The sequence below is a fragment of the Acomys russatus genome, chromosome 11, assembly GCF_903995435.1.
Source record: "Acomys russatus chromosome 11, mAcoRus1.1, whole genome shotgun sequence".
NCBI classification, from domain to species: Eukaryota; Metazoa; Chordata; class Mammalia; order Rodentia; family Muridae; genus Acomys; species Acomys russatus.
Window position 1 is genome coordinate 59798698 of NC_067147.1, and position 19540 is coordinate 59818237.

Below are 19540 nucleotides of genomic sequence, written 5' to 3' on the forward strand. Positions count from 1 at the left end.
AGGCCTATGTGGGGATGCAGGTAAGGAAAGCATCCACGTGGACTGGTATTTTCCAGACGTAGCTATGGGAGCTTGTAGGCCGGTTGTGCATCATGCTGCTACCATTTGCCGGTGTGACCTTGAGCAGGTCCTTATTTGTAACTGGCATCCTGCCACCCTGCTCAGCCTCCAGAGCCCTGGGATGAGAAGAACCCCCCACCTCCCTCCCCCAGCCTCCCTGGGACGATGGGAGCTGATTTGCTGTTGGGCCATGGCTGCCCACACTGAGTGGGACGGGTCACGGAGAGGGGCAGCTCTGTGGCTGTCAGACCCAGGAGGGCAATGCCTACCACCTGCCTCCTCTATGCCCAGCCCCTCCCCAGGAGCGCGCTGAGCAGGCTTGGGAATTAAAGTCATAAACAAAGCAGATGTGGCATCCGTCTTTTTGACAGCGCTGCCAGCCAGGTGATGGCTGAGCGGAGGAAGGCTCGGTTTATGAGGAGATAGAAAAATTTACTGTTGGCTGCTCCCAGAGGCTGGAAGTCCGGAGAGGGAGGGCAGCATGGGACGGCTGGGGCTGGGTAGGGAGGGCTAGTTCCCCACTGTGCTGGCTGCACACTTAAAACAGCCACAGCTCCCCCAAGAGCTGGTTTAAACTGCTTTCATTCATGTGTCATCAAGGTTTGTCATAGGCCTGTGCGTCTCATCTTTACGATAACCCCTTTTGCAGGTGAGAAACCCGACACTGAGTGCGGTTAAGGACTGAAGGTTTCTGGGTAACTGGCAGGTCTGGGATTTGGACCCAGGCTTTAACAATGTCCTGAGCCAGGCTTCCTCAGCCTTTTTGTTTGTTTGTTTGTTTGTTTTGTTTTTCTTTTTGTTTTTCAGACAGGTTTTCCCTGTGTAGCCTTGGCTGTCCTAGACTCACTTTATAGGCCAAGCTGGCCTCGAACTCACAGTGATCTGCCTGCCTCTGCCTCCCGAGTGCTGGCATTAAAGGCGTGCACCACCATGCCTGGCTCCTCCTCAGAGAGACCAAGGAAGCCTTCCTTCTGGGAAAAGGGAGGAAGGACAGTATTTTGGGAGCACCTACTGTGTGCCAGCCTTGCACCCATTAGGAACTCCTAGTTGTTCAAACTTGTCAGTTGTTTGGTAGCCAGAGGAAGCTGAGTCTCTACTCCAAGCCCTTCTCTTGGGTGCTCAGCTGGGAAATCACTGCCTGAGTATGAGGCTGGGGGATAGCTTAGTCAGTAAAGCGTCTGCCTCACAAGAATGGAGGGCGGAGCTTGATCTAGAACCCATTTAAACATGGCATCCGTGCACAAGTGCGCGCATGTGTGTGTGTGTGCGCGCGCGTGTGTGCATGCATGCATGTGCCTGTGCCTGCAATCCCAGTTCTAGGGAAGTGGAGACAGCCTGTGCTGAAGCAGACCTGCCTCAGAGTTTTCTGGCAGTCTAGCCAGGGTAGTGGTGTAGCCTGACAGCTCCAGTGAGGAGAGAGCCCGGACTGGGAGGACGTTGGAGGGAAGTTCTGGGAGCCTAGAAGGTCTCCTGAGACTGACCGTGAGTGAAGCTCAAGATAACACCTCTAGGGGAGTGAGAGCGCAGGGAGGAGAGTGGGAGAGCTCATGCCAGGTAGAGGGCGCTGTGCACACCGCTCCTGAGGTGGGTTCAAGCCTGGCCAGTGCTAGGAAGCCATGAGACTCCCATGGGGCTGAGGCAGAGCAAGGGGGAGGGGCGGCCTGGATCTCATGGCAATTAGAGAAGCCTTGCCAAGTGTATGAGAGTGGCAGGGTCCTCCTGACGCTCTAACTGTCCCTTCCGTGTGCTGCCTGGGAAGGAGACTGTGGATGGATGGCAGAGATGTTGGTGGCCCAGGTGGAAGGTGGCAGGGTCTGGGCGGGGCATGACAGTGCTGAGCAGGGGTCAGGTTAGTCACAGAGCTTGCTGAAGGACCTCTTGCCAGGGAAAGAGGAGAAGAAGCCAAGGATGGAGCCTGAGCACCCCTCACCTGGGAGGGGCCGGGTGGAGGGGGAGTGGGCTGAGGACAAGCAGGAGTGTGGTCTAGGAGCCCAGGGAGGGCTGTGCACAGGCAGCTGTGAACATCAGGAGTGAGCATGGCTGGAGATGCACAGAGATTTGGGGAAAGGGAGAGGGGAGAGCATGGCGCTGCCAGGAAGTGAAGGAGCCTCTGGGAGGAAGTGGCCTCATGGTAGTATGGCTTGAGGGTGCAACACCCAAGTCACTCAGCCAGCTTTAGCAGGCACCCCTGCAATGTCCTGGAGGTCCCCAGGGAGACACACCCCACAAGTTCCGTTTCTGCTGCCATCCCTTCGTGTTCCCCTCCCTCACTCTTGCCAACCCCAGATCTTCCTCACACTCCCCTGGAGTGCTTTGCTTACGAACACCCCTGCACCTGCCTGGAGTACACCTGTAATTTCAGCACTTGGGAGGCAAAGACACACATACACACATGCACAGACATGTGAATTTCTGCACGTCTGGTGCTGTCGAGGGACCTGGTTCAATCCTGAAGGTGTCTCTAGGAGTGGCACCCGGGCTGGTGGCAGGGTGGCACGTGCAGGAGAGTGGAGGGGAGCTGTGGACCAATTATTTCAACCTTGAAAACTCATTCTGATTACAATTTACAACCTGGCGACAAAGGCTGCAGTCTCTGCAGTAACTACCGCTCAGGGCTTTGTGAGAGAAAACCCTCCCTGTGTTCCCAGCTGCCTGTCACCCGTGGCTGAGCCAAATGCATCTCTGCCTCCCGGTGCCCCGGGACACAATTAGGACATCTTCAAACTGTTGCTGCTGTCACTGCACCATGTGTCTGGAATTTATTGCCTCCTGCGGCTCTTCGCGCACGTGTGCCTCACCTCCTCCCGAGCTGTGAGGCCCCTGCCGGGCCTGGCTTCCATTCACCTGTGACAGGGGACACTGACCCCCCCCCCCATTTCCCCTGCCACCTCCCCGCTTAGATGTGCAGACAGGGAGTCCCTAATGCTGCCTGAAGCCTGGGGAACCTTGGAGAAAAAGGTTAGTTAGGGTTCAGATAACCACCGCATTGAAGAATACTTTGTCCTTATTGCTTTCTGTGGGTTACAGGCCTGGATTCCAAGGCTGGAGATGAAAGGGACGGGGAAGAGAGAAGGAGAAATAAAAAAGATACAGATACAGCAGGTTCACTCGCAGCCTGGCTCACTCCTGGTAGGCCACCTAGGTGATATCTACTATGTGACATCTGTAGCTCGGCTAGCATGTTAAGGAGTCAGTGGCTGGACTTGTGATTTGCTCGTGGGAGAGTCGAGATGGTGGGGCGTGAATCTGCACCCAGATCCCTTCCATAGACACTCGAGTGGAGACAGGCTTCCCTGCTGAGGCAGCTCCTGGAGGGTCTCTGTGTCCTTAGCATCCCTTCTCCAGTGACTGATGACCCCAGTAGGAGCACAGAGTGGCATGGGAGCCAGAGCCCGGGAGCCAGGGCCAGGAGAGGAGAGGCCAGGGCCAGGAGAGGCCAGGGCCAGGAGAGGCCAGGGCCAGGAGAGGCCAGGGCCAGGAGAGGCCAGGGCCAGGAGAGACCAGGGTCAGGAGAGACCAGGGGCAAGAGAGTCTTCGGTCACGAAAGGCCAGGACCAGGAGAGGCCAGGGCCTGGAGAGACCAGGGGCAGCCTCTGCTGTAGCAGCCTTCTCCTCCATTGTGTATCTTGGCTGAGAGTTTACTTCTTGTCAGATATGCCAGGTGGTGTGGGGACTCTGAGGGAATGGTGTCCAGGGCTTGGGTGGGAGCTCCAGAAGGGGGCTGTGGCTGGGATATCTAGGAGAGCCTTTTTGGGAACCGAGCCCAGCCCCTTTGCTGCTTCCTCTTTCCTTCTTGGCTCTTAGCACCCCATGGCTGAGGCTCTGACAGGAAGACGGGACGGACAAACTGGAGGATCTGCATTCTGCTGCTCCAGCTGTTCGCGTCTTGACCTAGAACTGACAGTGCTGGTAGGAAATGAGACAGTGAGGCTCAGAGGCAGCACAGGCCACGTGTGGCAGGAGAGGGGTGCAGACTAGTCTGGAGGTTGGGTACTTGCTCTGCCTGCCATCCAACAGCCCACCCCTGTCTGTGTGGCTGGAGTACATGTCTCTTGGCCTCAATTTTATTTGTGACAGGAGGGTAGAGGCAGGTAACCAACCGCGCCTCATCCCAGGATACTGCTACTGGCATCTCCAGTGTCCACTCTCAACCAACAAATGCCTGTTCTGTATGAGCCAAGGATAGTCCTGGCCAGCAGGGCTGAGGCCAGGCCAACCACTAGTGACAGCTGCCGTAGCTCATCAGCCCTGCCTCCTAGTTCCAGAGGAGCGGCTTTCTTGGTGTGAGAGATTGGATAGTGGGGCCCAGACTAGAGGTGGGCACTGGCTTCTCCCTATCTCAGGTCAGCTTCTGAGGTGCCCTGGGCAGAGGGATGGACATTCTGACCTCCAGAGTTCCTAAGGAGGGGGAGGGGAGCTGAGGGATAGCCCAGTCCACTTGGTCTCTGTACGTGTTCTCTCTGTCACATCATGGCTGTGTCCTTGGTGAGGGCTCTGGGAGTGTGGCCGAGGCACAGCCAGTGCCCTTGTTCTGCTCTGTGCTAGGCACTGTGTAGGACACATGGCTTGCAAGCACCTCCTCCTCTCAATACCTCCGGGGCCCCGGACCCTCTTCCTAGCTTTCTTGCCTGCTTCCTTCCGATGCTCAGCACTGGGCCTGGGCCTGGGCTTAGAACACCTGCGTCTGGCTCCTGCTGGGACCCCACTTACTGCTCAGCATTTCTATGCCTTAGTTTCTCTGTCACGGCAAAGGGACTAATGACTCATGTCGTCGCGGTAAGGACTCGCTGAGGACATCCTGAGTTCAGTCCTGAGACCCACGCAGTGGAAACTCAGACTGGATTCCTCCCAGTTGTCCTCTGACCTCCACACGTGGGCTGTGGCACGTGAGCTCACACAAGTGATAAGTAAACGTAATTTCAAAAAGCATTAGGGGGCTCAGTGGTTAAGAACACTCATTGCTTCTCCAAAGAACCCAGGTCAGTTCCAGACACCCACCTCAGGGGACCTGATTCCTCTTCCTCACGTCCACTGGCACACACGTGGGGTAATACATACATGCAGACAAAACACACATACACATAAATAGAATCCAATGAGCTGATCCGCAAAGCCCAGCTCACACAGGGTCCTGGCCAGGAGCTGCCACCTCTAGGGAGACTTCCTGAGTGTTGCAATCCAGGGGTTGCTGCTGTCACTTCCTGAGTGTTGCGGTCCAGGGGTTGCTGCTGTCACTTCAAAAGCCCCCATTCTCACTACTCACACCTAGATGACACTGGTTGGCCTCCCACCCGTGCCTCGTCGCCCCCCGGCCTCACAGCCTGCTGAAGCAGGCTCAGTAGATCCCTGCCAGTTGAGGACACCCAGACCTTTGGAACCCCAGGAGCTAGCACAGGGCTGCTGATCTGGGGCTGGGCTGCTATCCGGGCGAGTGTCCCCTTCTCATAAGGTCCCAATGACCAACTGAAGTTTGAGTCCGCCACAGTTCACCTGGGAAAGTGAGTTTTAACAACTTTGTCTCAGAGAGTCTCAGCCACACTCCCATGGACACGAGGCATGCTTAAAAGCCTAGCCCTAAGGTGACAGCGAGAATGTGTACAGGGGCCAGGTGGACTGAGCTACAGGCAGGACTGAAGGTGACGCAGGAAGATCTGCTCTCATGGCTGCTTAGATGGAGCCCCCTTCCACTCATGTCCCGCAGCTTGTATAGTCTGGAACCTCCCTGTTACCCAAGGCCACGTATAATTAGGGAGGACTGCATCCAAGTGGCTGGGAGGGTCCAGGGATGCTGGCCTCCCTCCCTTCTGTGAAGGGACCCAGCTGTTGCACACAGGATGTTTCGCTGGGAGGGTTGTGCCCTATAACAGAGAGGTCTGTGGAAGAGCTGAGGCACATCTGATGTCCAGTGACTAGAAGCCACCGAGGGCATCAAAGCCAAGATTTAGCCTCTTTGGGCAAATTTTTTTTGAGACAGGGTTTCTCTGTGTTGCCTTGGCTGTCCTGGACTTGCTTTGTAGACCAGGCTGGTTTCGAACTCAGTGATCCACCTGCCTCTGCCTCCCGAGTGCTGGGCTTAAAAGGCTTGTGCCACCACTGCCCAGCTTTGGGCTTCCTTTTATCTATTTCTTAGGAAGGGGTGTCATGTTCTGGGGTGGCATAGTGTGTTTTAAGTTATTTTTATAAAACAGTGTTTGTTTCTCTTAGCTTATTTCTTAACCCAGCTATCACAGAGCTTACACAACATTTAGACAGTAAATTCTCAGAACAAAGCTTGCAACCAGACATTGGGGCGGGGGTACAGAAATCAGTATTTAAACTACACAATAACCTTAGGCCTATATTGGTGAGCTGCTTTTGGGACCCCATGACCCTTGGGAGATACACAATTCTTGTCCTGGCTATTCCCAAGCCTGTGGGGGCAACTACTTCCTTGGTGATCTCAGGTCAGCTGATGGGGGTGGGGTGGGGTGTGTGTGGGGCTAGCAGATTCCACAGCCCTAGGGTATTAACAGGTCACTGCCTACTGAAGGTGACAGGACCAAGGGGCTTGTCCTAGCTTTTCTGGAGCCTTGTGGGGGCATAGTATAGGGCTGTGGACTCCCTTTTACTCTCTGGGGTCATCTTCTTGGGCTCTACTGGGTCACCCTCTTTGTAGACACATCAGGGTGGTGAAGCAGCCACAGGGGTTTCACTCACCTGGTGTGCTTGGGAGGGTTGGCTCAGGCTCCCACTGCCCTGCTGAGCTCAGAGGGCCTCACGGGTGTGTGGCATGGTGTTTCCTCACAGACCGGGAGCGCATCGGGCAGGACTCGGCATATGAGCAGGAGGGGAAGGTGCAATTCGTGATTGACGCCGTGTATGCCATGGGCCACGCACTGCATGCCATGCATCGTGACCTGTGTCCCGGCCGCGTAGGACTCTGCCCTCGCATGGACCCCGTGGATGGCACACAGCTGCTTAAGTACATCAGAAACGTCAACTTCTCAGGTGGGACATGCAGCAGGACACCACTTGGCTCCGGGGCAGCCTGGGCCGCGCAGCTGCAGGGTGTAAAGGTCTTGGGCTTTGGGCTGGGAATGGTGGTCTGTTCAGATGTTCTGTGCAGGGATCTCCCCAGGACGCCTCTGCCTTGAGCTCATAAACATCCCTGTGCCTGGGAAAAGGCTCAGCAAAGCCCTCCCGTGTGCAGGCATTGCAGGGAACCCCGTAACCTTTAATGAGAACGGAGACGCGCCTGGGCGATATGACATCTACCAGTACCAACTGCGCAACGGCTCGGCTGAGTACAAGGTCATCGGCTCCTGGACTGACCACCTGCACCTCAGAGTAAGCGTGAGGACTGGGAGGGAACATGGGGGACACAGTGCAGAGGCCTGGCTGGCCTGGAGGCTGTGTGAGAGGGAGTCTCTGGCCACTCAGGCCTCGCTAGGAGCTATTCATTTTCCCAGGTACTCCCTGGCAGCCCTTCTCAGCTTGCCCAAGAGATGCTATGGCTTTCCTTCTTGCTTAGTCACCCCAGCAGTGAAACAGTTTGTTGTTGTTGAGAGAAAGCACCTGGAGTGAGTTGTCTGTGGCTTGGTCTTCCCTGTGGCAAAGCACAACACGGTTGCAGACTCTTCAGACAGAAGCCCCAGCAGCCCCGCCCAGGCCCCAGAGCCTCCTCAGTAGAGCAGACATCTCAGGACACTATCTTTTGGGAGGAAGTCTCCTGAGTCACACAGCTTGGAGGGACAAACCCGTACCTGTGGCAAGGTTCTCTGGATGCTGCGTAGAGAGGAGGCAGATGAGGGTGCGCTCTGCAGAGGGCACAGGCAGCCAGCACCATTCCCAGGGGCAGATCAGCGGGCACACATGCGTGCCCCTCCACACTGCTGCAGTTCTGTGTGTCTTGCTGACCCCTGAAGGCGGTGTGTGTGTGTGTGTGTGTGTGTGTGTGTGTGTGTGTGTGTGTGTTTCTAAAGGTCCCCTCTTCTCTCAGCCTGTCTGTCCCCAAGCTCCAGTTTGACCCTGCCCAGGGTACTCTCCTGGGTGCCCTGCTCTGTCAGGAAGGGACTAAGTCACAGTGGTGAGGTGAGGTGAGGGCTGGGCCTTCCCGTTTGCTCCCTGGGTGACTAGATTTAGGTTGCCCTATGAGCCACAGCAGACAGGCAGGCTGGAGCTGACCGGGAGGACTCAGCTAGAGGGATGTGCAGGTTGGGGAGCTCTCCTAGTGAGGTGCCGAGTATTCCCTGCGGTCGTCACAGGAGGTAACAAATGGCAACGTGGCCTCGAACCAGTGGCCTTGGAACACATGGAGGACAGAGGTTCAACAGGTCAAGTGTTTCCTCAAGGGTGCCCAGCCCCCTCACCATGGCTCCAGCCCTGGGACTAGACTATCTTTATGGGGCACCAGGGTTTTCCAGAATAGCCACCAGCTTCCTCGTCATCCCTTCAGGACGGCTGCACAGCCACAGCCCAGAACCCGCAGAACCCACGGCAACCTCCCCCATTAGGCTCCTCTACACCTCACCCTTCCCCACTCCCCTTTGCTCAGATCTGGAACTTTCTGAACAGCTTCAACCAGCCAAGTATGTTTCTGCAGGAGAGGGTACTCAGTAAACACACACACACACACACACACACACACACACAGATATACAGATACACACAGAGACAGAGACAGACAGACACACACATAGATAAAGACAGATAAAAACAGACACACAGACACACATAAAGACAGACACATGCATACAGACACACAAAGACACATACACACATGCACAGAGACAGACACAAACAGATACAGATTCACACACAAAGAGAGACACACAGACACACACACACACACAGGCACCGTATAAAGACAGACGCATAGACACACATACACAAAGACAGACCAACAGACACACAGACAGACATAGACAAAGACGCACACACACACAGTAAGACAGACAGAGATAGACAGACACACACACACACACACACACACACACACACACACACACACACACACACACACACACACACACAGTCCCATTAGGCCAGGCTTGCTGCTCTGAGAACAAACTGTCTCACTGCCCTTAGCGCACACCCTTTGACCAGGGCTCCCCTGGTCCAGCACCTGGTAGCTCTTCCAGGCTACTGGGTTACTTCCCACAGTGCTGTCAGGAAGTTGGTAGGGTGTGACAACACTCCCTGTGGCTCGCTTTGCCTACAGCAATGGCATCTGCAGAGCCTTGGACCGTGCTAACCCCCAGGCGCTCCTTGTGTGTCTTCTGATTAAATCTCTGTTCCTCGCTTTCAGCTAAGCAGGACTCCGGAGTTGCTGGGTGGAAGCTGGGGATTGAGCCGTGAGGCAGTGTGTGAGAACCACATAGGAGGGGCAGGGGCTAGGCGGGCCGAAAGGGGCATTTCTGAATCGCTCCTGGCAGCACGGTTTCCAGGCCTGGGGACGTTTGGCAGTCGGGACTCCTGGGTCTTGGCATTGGTGCTTAGTGTGACTGTAGGTGCCACCTCTGTGCTCCCCAGACTCAGTTTCTCCAGATGAGCATTGAGTTTGGAATTCTCCCAGGTTATGGGTGTCCGGGTCACAAGGTAAGTTTTCTGATACCAACTCTCAGCCAGCTCTGGCGAGGTCCAGGTAGCCGGGCTTTTGGCCAGCGCTGGGCTGATTCAGGTGTGGAGCCAGAGAGAGATCTCAGGGCGGAGGGGTTGTGTGTGTGTCGGGGGCGGGGGGGGAGGCGGGGCGGTAAGGTCTGTGCTGCCAGCATGTCCTGAGGCCAGCTGTGGTGCTGTCATTGCCAGATAGAGCGGATGCAGTGGCCAGGGAGTGGCCAGCAGCTGCCGCGCTCCATCTGCAGCCTGCCCTGCCAGCCGGGTGAGCGGAAGAAGACAGTGAAGGGCATGGCTTGCTGCTGGCACTGTGAGCCCTGCACAGGGTACCAGTACCAGGTGGACCGCTACACCTGCAAAACCTGCCCCTACGACATGCGGCCCACGGAGAACCGCACAAGCTGCCAGCCTATTCCCATCGTCAAGTTGGAGTGGGACTCGCCCTGGGCTGTGCTGCCCCTCTTCCTGGCTGTGGTGGGCATTGCCGCCACGTTGTTCGTGGTGGTCACCTTTGTGCGCTACAACGATACTCCTATTGTGAAGGCCTCCGGGCGGGAGCTGAGCTACGTGCTGCTGGCGGGAATCTTTCTGTGCTACGTCACCACTTTCCTCATGATCGCGGAGCCAGACCTGGGGACCTGTTCACTCCGCCGCATCTTCCTGGGGCTCGGCATGAGCGTCAGCTATGCAGCCCTCCTCACCAAGACCAACCGTATTTACCGCATCTTCGAACAGGGCAAGCGGTCAGTCAGTGCCCCGCGCTTTATCAGCCCCGCCTCGCAGCTGGCCATCACCTTCAGCCTCATCTCCCTGCAGCTGCTCGGCATCTGTGTGTGGTTTGTGGTGGACCCCTCCCACTCAGTGGTGGACTTCCAGGACCAGCGGACACTTGACCCCCGCTTTGCCAGGGGTGTGCTCAAGTGTGACATCTCCGACCTGTCGCTCATCTGCCTGCTGGGTTACAGCATGCTGCTGATGGTCACGTGTACCGTGTACGCCATCAAGACTCGCGGTGTGCCTGAGACCTTCAACGAGGCCAAGCCCATTGGCTTCACCATGTACACCACCTGCATTGTCTGGCTGGCCTTTATCCCCATCTTCTTTGGCACCTCACAGTCGGCCGACAAGGTGGGTGGTGGGCGTCAGGATGCATGGCGGAGTGTGGAGTGAGAGCTCAGTTGCCATTTTCTGTCCCCGTTCTGGGTCTCTCTTACTTTGTATCCCCCTCCCCAACTAAAAAAAATATCTCTGCTGAGGGTGAGTACAGGCAGAGGTCCTATACCTCGATGAGGTACCCTTGGGGTGTGTGGCTCCACACCCCCAGAAGCTGGAAGCTTGAGAAATCGCTTTTGCCCTCACCAGGGAGTCACTCCTGGGAGAATCTCCTGTGTTTCTTGCAGGGGCATCTGGGCCTGCAGGTGCTAGGGCACAACATGGCAGCTAAGGTCCTTCTATTCTGGATCTCTGCCCTCCAAGGGGTTCCTCTCAGCACCTGGAAAGAGGTGCTAGGGTGTATCCCCATCAGAGACAGTCTCTTCAGAATCCAGAGACAGGTAGGGTCCATCCTGAGCTGGGCAACAGTTGCCCTCCCCAACGTGTGTGGGCGGGCCACCCAGCACTAGCCCTCTCCCAGCCTCCAAGTGGAGCCAGAACGGAGAGACTGGGGTTTGAGTCCTTGTCACTTGGGACATTAGGGGAGAGAGAGAGAGAGAGAGAGAGAGAGAGAGAGAGAGAGAGAGAGAGAGAGAGAGAGAGAGAAGACACAGACAGACAGACGGACAGACAGAGGAGAAAGAAGAAAGAGAGGGAGGGAGAGGAGGAGGAGAGTATGTGCGCGTGCATGTGACAATGCATGTGTAAGGAGTGAGCAGATGTAGGCATCGCCTTTTGCAAGTGTGCATGCTAGACAGTAGATGAACTATGTGGACGCGAGGGGCAGAGTGTGCTGAGGGAGTCACTGCTGCCTATATGGATGAGTGTGTGCACATGGTTACAGGTGTTGGTGAGTGCATACAGGCGCCTTGCAGTTGTCTGGATGGATCTCTGTATGTGTGCGTGCACCCAGCTGCAGGGAGGGGGATGCAAGCCAGGTGTGCGTGTGAGTTCAGGTGCATGGCTCCCATGTGTGTTGTGTGAGGCAGTCTGGGCTGTTCCTGTGAGCCAGTGGTAGCTCTCTTGCCTTGGCCAGGATTCTCAGGGCTTAACAGCTGTGAGCTATCTAAAGTGGTCATTCTGTCTTATGTAAGGTCATTGCTCAGTCAGCCTTGGGCAGGATGCGGCTGTGGAGTCAGCCAGGACAGAGGAGGTTCCTGGGTTTGCACCGATTCTAAGTACCACAGTCTCCACTGGGACACCCTGTGTGAAAGTCAAAGTGGGTAGAACTCCTCAGCTTCTCACTGCTCTCTGCGCTTTGTCCCCTGTCATCACTGGAGAGCAGAGGCTGTGCTGGGTGTCAGAGAGGAACTCCACAAAGAGGCTGCCTGGCCTGGTGGTGAGGTCACATTGCACGCTGGCCCTCACGCTGCAGCCTTCGACCCTCCCTGGACCTGCCTCCCTCCCGCACTCCTTACCTTGTCTCACCTTGTGCCACCTGGGTTCTAGAGGACTGTGGCTTCTCTAGAAGCCATCACCAGCCGCCCACTCCTGGGAGCCACAGGACATGGTGCTGGATCCAGGGACCAGATGCAGGGGTGAAGGGCAGCCCTGGGTCCTGGGGTAAGGAGAGAGAAGCCAGGTGGGCGGCCACCCTTCTGCCGGGAGACGGCTAGGGACACCAGGGAGCCATCGAGCAGATCGCCAGCAGCTTCGACTCTAGTGTGAGCTGCTCTTGACCATTTTATGTCCTCAGAGGCTCCTGGGCTGAAAAAGGAAGCAACCTGGAAGCAGTAACTGTGTCCACCTAGGCTCTGTTTATGGACTGGGGTGAAGGCAGACACAGGGCACCTATTATATAGAGTGCAAAATGCTGTGCATTCTGCCTGTGTTAATGAGTAGTGGGAGCTATAGGCCCGAAGAAGGGAGCAGGCTTGCCCGGCATCTCACTATGGGCCATGGTAGACAGCCCGTACTCTCTTAGGACCCCTGTGGCTCCAGAAAGCAGTGGCACAGCCTTGTACTGCACACCGCTGGGCTAGTGGAGAGAAGTGCACCCTGCCTTTGGGAGTGGGGGCGCTCTTCCTAGAAGGATGGAACATTAGCACCATGCTAGTGCAAGACCCAAGCTTGGGGGCCTCTCCTGTCTCCTCCATGTCAGCACCTGGAGCCCTAGCTGAGCTGAGAGGGGCAGCTGGGGCCTGGATCACCTGTCAGCAGGGAGGGCGTGGGAGGGAGCCTGGGCAGGGTGCTGGGAATTGCCGGGCTCTGCTTAGAGGGCATCCGCCATTGATGAATGGATTATCCGACACCCAGATTAATGGGTTCTCATTTTGCTAAACATCTGTCACCGTTAGTGCTGCTGAGCTAGCATGAAATGAGCTTTGACAGTGTTGCTGCCACAGCCGTCTTCCGCTGGGTGTCGTGGGTCCCCAGTCAGGGCCTGTTCCACATAGGTGGCACGCTGAACGAGGGGCTGCTGGGAGCCATCCCAAGGCACCGATGGGTGCTCATGTCACCTGCAGCAGCCCTGTGCAAGGACTGCCCCTATGAGGTCAGCTATGGTCCCCAAGAACCATGCTGGAGACATTTCTCCAGGTGGGATGCAGCGGGTCTTTCTGTGAGTTCCCACACACACACAGTGCTTTGCGTACACTTGACTGTTAACTCTGCCCTAGCCACAGCCCTGTGAGGTACACACTGTACTTCTCAGGCCTGTCTTGTATGAAAACTGAGGCACAAGTTCCCATGCTAGGATGTGAGTTCCAGGAATTCTGAAGTGCCATCTGCATACGATGATTTCCTCCTGCCGGAAGCCATAAGGTGCAGAGTGGGTCTCTTCCAGCTGTGCCTGGTCCTAGACGGGTACTGGCCAGGTCAGGGACCTCTTGGAAGAAAGGTAGATGTGCAGAGCCGGGTGGATGGAGCTGGGGCGGGGCAGGGCAGGGCCAGGTGGGTGGAGTCTCGGGAGAGTGGGGCGGAGCTGAGGGGTGTATGGGCGGAGCCAGCTCTGATCCCCACCTGCGGCCACCTACAGCTGTACATCCAGACAACCACGCTGACGGTCTCGGTGAGTCTGAGTGCTTCGGTGTCCCTGGGAATGCTCTACATGCCCAAAGTCTACATCATCCTCTTCCACCCGGAGCAGAACGTGCCCAAGCGCAAGCGCAGCCTCAAAGCCGTAGTCACCGCTGCAACCATGTCCAACAAGTTCACACAGAAGGGCAACTTCAGGCCAAATGGGGAAGCCAAGTCAGAGCTGTGTGAGAACTTGGAGGCCCCAGGTGAGTGTATGGCCTCTTTCCTCTGTTCCCCCCCAAGCCCCGGCCTCTTTCCCCGCTGTCTCCCAGGCCCCGCCCAATCCCTTTCTCGCACAGGCCTCCTTACCACCTGCCTTCTGGTAACCCCTAGGAGACAGTAGGTTGCAGGTCAGCACAGCTTACCTGTCAGGTCCTCCCTGGTGGCTTGAGAGAACTTCAGAGACTCCCTGGCCGTGACCACTTCATTCTCTGCCAGCTGACCTGGCTCCTGTGGATGCTGTGACCCCCACTATATCCCTGTTCTGGCCTGCACCTCTCCACCCCTTGGGGGAAGAGGCTAACCGCAGAGACCCAGTGCCTGGAGTAATCCAGGAGGGATCTTTGGCTTTGTGGCCATCCTGGGACAGGCGGGTGAGGATATAGTGGGGTGGGACTTTGGCTGCTGTCCCATGGAGCAGCATCCTCCAGCCCCCCCCCCCCCTGGGGCTTGTCAGAGGCCTCAGCAGAGAAGGTCATGAGCTCTGGAGTCTTGAAATGCAGAGCCAGTTGGTGGCAGCAGGGACAAGCTCCACCTGGCCTTGATCCCCAGTTGAGACACAGGAGAAGTGAGGGCCCCTGCTGAGATTATATGGCAGGACTGGTCTCAACATGGTGTCTTTTAGCCAGGTGGTGGTGGCGCACGCCTGTAATCCCAGCACTCGGGAGGCAGAGGCAGGGGGAATCGCTGTAAGTTCAAGGCCGGCCTGGTCTACAAAGTTAGTCCAGGACAGCTAAGGCTACACAGAGAAACCTTGTCTCAAAAAACAAAACAAACAAGCAAACAAACAAACAAAAAAAACCATGGTGTCTTTCCCTGTGGGATGGCCTCCCTGCCCTGAGGCCTCCATCCTCCACGTGGCAGATTCACATCTGACTTCTGACCTTGTGTCAACAGCTTCCCCTGGAATTTACTTTCCTATTCTTGCTCCTCCGGAGAAATCACGCAGCCCCTGGCCTCTGGCCCTGCCCTTCCTTGAGGTAGAGGCAGAGGGTCCTCGCGGGGCGCCCCCTCTGGCCTCCACTCACTGGAATGGCAGGGACCCTCAATGCAGCTGTGTCAATCTCTCTGGCCTGAGCACAGGGACACTTGCCTGGTCCCATTCCATCCCTGTCCATCCAAGGCCCTGAACACTGGTGCCGAAGCACCTCTGCACACAGCTCCAACACACAGACAGGTACTCACACGCGTTCACACACATGCACACACACGTCTCTCGAGAGTAGGGTGTACCAATGCTTTAGCTCAGGAGATGGCACTATCACACTCCTCAGCCATGGTGGGGTTCTGATGGCCCTGCTGACATTGTACCCCTGTCCTGCTCCCAATCACAAGGTCAGAAGAGAAAGTGTGGCAGGTGGGGAAGGGCCCAGCCTCCCCTGCAGCCAGGGCCAGAGGTGGCAGCTCTCTTATCCCCTGTCTCTCTGTGACAGGGCTGCACAGTCATCAATTCTAGGGACAGCCCAGCAAGGGGGGGGTGTGAGAGGGAGGAGTGGGGATGTGTCACTCCTGTGGAACAGGAACATTTTTCACCCTGTCAAGTTCAGGCCACATATCTTTAAACAAACAACAGAATAAATAATTTAGAATCCTGATTGCAGGCAGATTGGTGCAGAATCACAGGGCGACAAGGGGTGACTGTTAGCCTTGTGCCTCAAGCTGTCTGGCAAATTGCTATATGGTTGGCTGGTGACTGAGAACCCTTGGGCAGGGCTCGGCCACACCTTCATGCCTTCACTCACAAAGAGGACACTTCTGCAGTGTCAAGGACCACCCTGGCCTCACTGCCCTAGACCACCTTGCTGCCCAGCTTCTTAGTGCTGTGGGCAGGGTCTCCATTTCCCCTGGCCCGAGTGCCAGCTGCTGTTTTTTTTTTGTTTTTTGTTTTTTTTCTGAGACAAAGTCTCTGTGTTAGCCTTGGCTGTCCTGGAGTCACTTTGTAGACCTTGAACTCTCAGCGATCTGCCTGCCTCTGCCTCCCGAGTGCTGGGATTACAGGTGTGCGCCACCACGTTCAGCTTAGCTGCTGTGTTTGATGTCACCTGGTTTTCACTACTGTTCTGCTTGAGGAGGGTTAATTTGTTAGATTGCATGGCAGTTGCTTGAGGAGGCCCAGGTGGTGCCCCAGGTCCCCTCCCAAGCTGCCTTACGGCCTCCTGCTGGGGGTTGGCTCCTCCCACCATCTCCAGGCCATGAGCCATTGCGGGGGGGGGGGGGGGGGGCGGACGTAGGGGGTGGCAGGTGGGGGGTGTCTTGAAGCTTGGAAACAGTTTTCATCAGTTTGCACAGGGATGGCGGAGTTTGGGGACTGGCAGCTTGGACTGCTTTCCACTGTGGCTCTGCTGGACCAGTGGGGCTTAGATGGTGGAGGTGGTGTTGAAAGTTATGGCAGTGCTTTGGGTAAAGAAGCTGAGGGCAAAGGGCTGCCTTGTTTGCTCTCTGACTATGGAAACGGAGGCCCTGTAGCAAAAGGGGGGAGCCGCCTGAGGTCCCCCAGGGAGGAGGATGACTTTACATGCTTCTCATCTGGCACACCTGCCACCCGTGTCCCAGCCTCTTCAGAGGTTTTCCAGTCCATCCCAGGCCCAGGATGCCTCCCAGTTCAGGCCCAGTGTCCTGCCATCCTCTTGGCTGTTCAGCTCCCTAGAGAGAACCAGGGATGCCGTGCGTGCGTACTGCTGTTCTTATCTTTCCCTGACTGTCAGGGCATGCTCCCTTCCGTTGCACCTAGCTTCTGCTTGACGCTGTTGCAGGCAGGAAGCCCACTACCACATAAGGTCTCTTGCTCCACCCTCGCCCTGGCCCCTCCCCCCTCTAGTTGAACTGAACTCTATAGTCTCTGTGCTGACTGAGTTCACAGAACAAAACCAAGAGGCTCAAATCAGACAGATGCTTGCTGGTCTCCAATGTCAAGGAAGATGATAGGCGGGCAGGGGTGAGGTGTGGGCCCAGGTTCTTTCCATCTTGTTGTTCCTTTGGTTCCCCGAGGATTGAGGCTGGCTATCTCCAGTGTCTCTGCTCTACTCATGGAAGAGAAAAGGGAGGGCAGACGTGCAAGGGAAACAACTCAGACTATGGTGGAGGTTGCACACCAGCTGTCCTACTTTGCTTTTTTACTGCTGTGATAAACACCATGACCAAGAGCAGCCTGGGGAGAGTGGAGGAAGTGTTTATCTCATTCTAAAGGTTACAGGCCATCATTGAGCTAAAGCAAGGATATGAGACAGGAGCTTGAAGCAGAAACCACAGAGGAAGGCTCCTCCCTGCCCCGCCCCTGGCTCATGCTTAGTTAGCTCAGACCCACCTGCGTGAAGACAGTGTTGCCTACAGACATGGGCCCACCCCTGTCACTCACTGAGACAATTCCTTGCAGATGTGGCCACAGGCCAATGTGATTCCCCCAATTGAGACCCCCTCAAATGACTCTAGGCTGTGCCGAGCTGATAGCTGACCCTAACTAGGACGCCATCCCTCCCTTGGATTTAATTAGCAAGATTTACCGTGGAGCCTGCTCAGCTGCAGGAGAGGCCGAGAAACACTGTCCTTAATTTTGCAGCCATGTGCCAGTGTAACAGGGAGATGGCTTGTGGACCTTCACGCTGCCCTGCCCGTCCCCTCTCTTCTGGGTCACATGTCCCTCATCCATTGGGTATTTCTCTTTTTCAGAGATGAAAGAGTCCCAAAGGGACCAAGGCAACTCCCAAGATGAGGGCAGCACACTTCCCCACCCAGCCCCTCTCCATCTCCACCCCAGGCACATGTTACTGCCACTGAGGGAGACCCCCCCACCCTGCCAAGGCAGGACAAATCCATGGGCACAGCCAGCCTCCTCATGCCTCAGCTCACTGACAGGGACAGCCCTCCTTGGTCTCACTGGGCTCCCAGAAGGTCTGTACTCCGGTGGGTAGGGGAGACATTGCCTATAAGACCTGATGACATCACCCAGCTGGCCTCTGGGCAAGGTCCTTGAGGGCTGTGCCCAGGAAATGGGAAGACCCCAGAGGTGCCACATCAGCCTCAGCTGGGCTTGGAGACATGAATGAGGGCCAGAGTGAACAGGGCAGAGAAAGCCTGGTCTGGAGCCTCCAGACCAAGGGGGATGGGCCACCAGGAGTGGACAGGGTTGGGGACTTGTGTCTTCCTTGGGCAGAGGGCTGTGTGAGCCAGCCAAGGCCTCTCTATGCCATTGTTTCCCCTCCGTCCCACTTTACTCCTCCAGGCCACCATTCCAACATACTGAGTTCTTCCTCTTCCAAATATCTGGGCTGAACCTCTGAAAGATTTCCCTCGGAGAATGTTTTAAGATTCTCTGATTATATCATGCACCCAAAGAACTATTTTAAGGCATGGTAAAGTTAGGTGACAAGAGTTCTATAGTGGGGAGGTACTTCGGGAAGCACTCAAATATGGGGGTCACATCTGAGTAACACTGTGAGGGGGAGGGGGCTCCAGGTAAAGGCTAACAGGAACAAAGATGCATTGCTGGAAATTCTGTGTGGGGCTTGGGGCCTGGGCGCTGCAGGAGAGGCAGCTTGGGAGCCTGGTGGAGTTTGTGTGGGGCAGGACCTCGGGGAAGGAGGCCTTGGAAGAGGCAGTGCTGACTCCTGGCTCTTCTGGTCTCTCTGCAGCACTGGCCACCAAACAGACCTACGTCACCTACACCAACCATGCAATCTAGCTGGGCTGCGGAGCCAAGACGACTGAAGAGTCACAACCTCTGAGGATGGTGCGTCAGGCCAGGGCCATTCCTGAGGGCTCTGCTGAGGTCCTGCCTGCCCCGTGGGCATCCACGAATGTGGCTTGGTGCTGAGGACTGTAGAACCCCTGGCCATCACTGCTGGGCAAGCTGTGGTGGGCAACTGGAGGAGGCTGAGTGGTTGCGCCACCCAGGCCTTCCTCTGGACCGATGTGTCCAGCCCCAAAGCACAGGGGCTCAGTCTTGAGAGTCCAGCCCTGGCCTTGTCTCCTTCCTCCTGCCTCCATCTGTCCTGTTGGTGACCCCGGCTGGTCCCTACCTGTCTTTGCGTTTCTCTTCTGTCTCTGCATGTATTGTCTGTTTGGGCTTCTCTGCTTCTGTATTTTTCTTTCTGTTTCTGCCCTGCCCCACACCTTCTGCGTCCCTGGTTGCCTCACCCCAACCAAGTCATTCTCTCAAGCACTTCTGTCCCACTCGACTTCATTTCGTTTCAGCCTTTGCTCCCTTGACTCCTCCCACCAACTCTGTTATGTTGCAAAAGAGAAAAAAAAAGGGGGGGGGGGACGGGATGGAAGCACAAAAAAGCCCAAATGAAAACCAATCTTGAGTGTGTTGCAAAGTGCTGCGTCCTCCTGGTGGCCTCTGTGTGTCCCTGTGGCCTGCAGCCTGCTCGCCCACCCTGCCCGTCTGCCGTGTGTCCTGCCCGCCTGCCCGCCTTGCCCTTCCTGCCAGCGACACGGAGTTCAGTGCCTGGGTGTTTGGTGATGGTCTCTGACGTGTAGCATGATTGTTTTTATACCG

The 19540-nt window shown here is 56.2% G+C and overlaps 1 protein-coding gene across 1 annotated transcript in view; it reads left to right on the plus strand.

Annotated features, from left to right (window-relative positions):
* The window catches only part of Grm4 (glutamate metabotropic receptor 4), a 44695-nt gene extending 25492 nt beyond the window's left edge, over positions 1–19203 (plus strand). Inside the window, exons 5-9 of the mRNA XM_051153479.1 lie at positions 6847–7047; positions 7250–7386; positions 9847–10782; positions 13784–14030; positions 18672–19203. Coding sequence (XP_051009436.1) covers positions 6847–7047; positions 7250–7386; positions 9847–10782; positions 13784–14030; positions 18672–18721 — 1571 coding nt within the window. The 3' untranslated portion in view covers positions 18722–19203. The remainder of the gene's footprint in view (positions 1–6846; positions 7048–7249; positions 7387–9846; positions 10783–13783; positions 14031–18671) is intronic.
* The last annotated feature ends 337 nt before the right edge of the window (positions 19204–19540 follow it).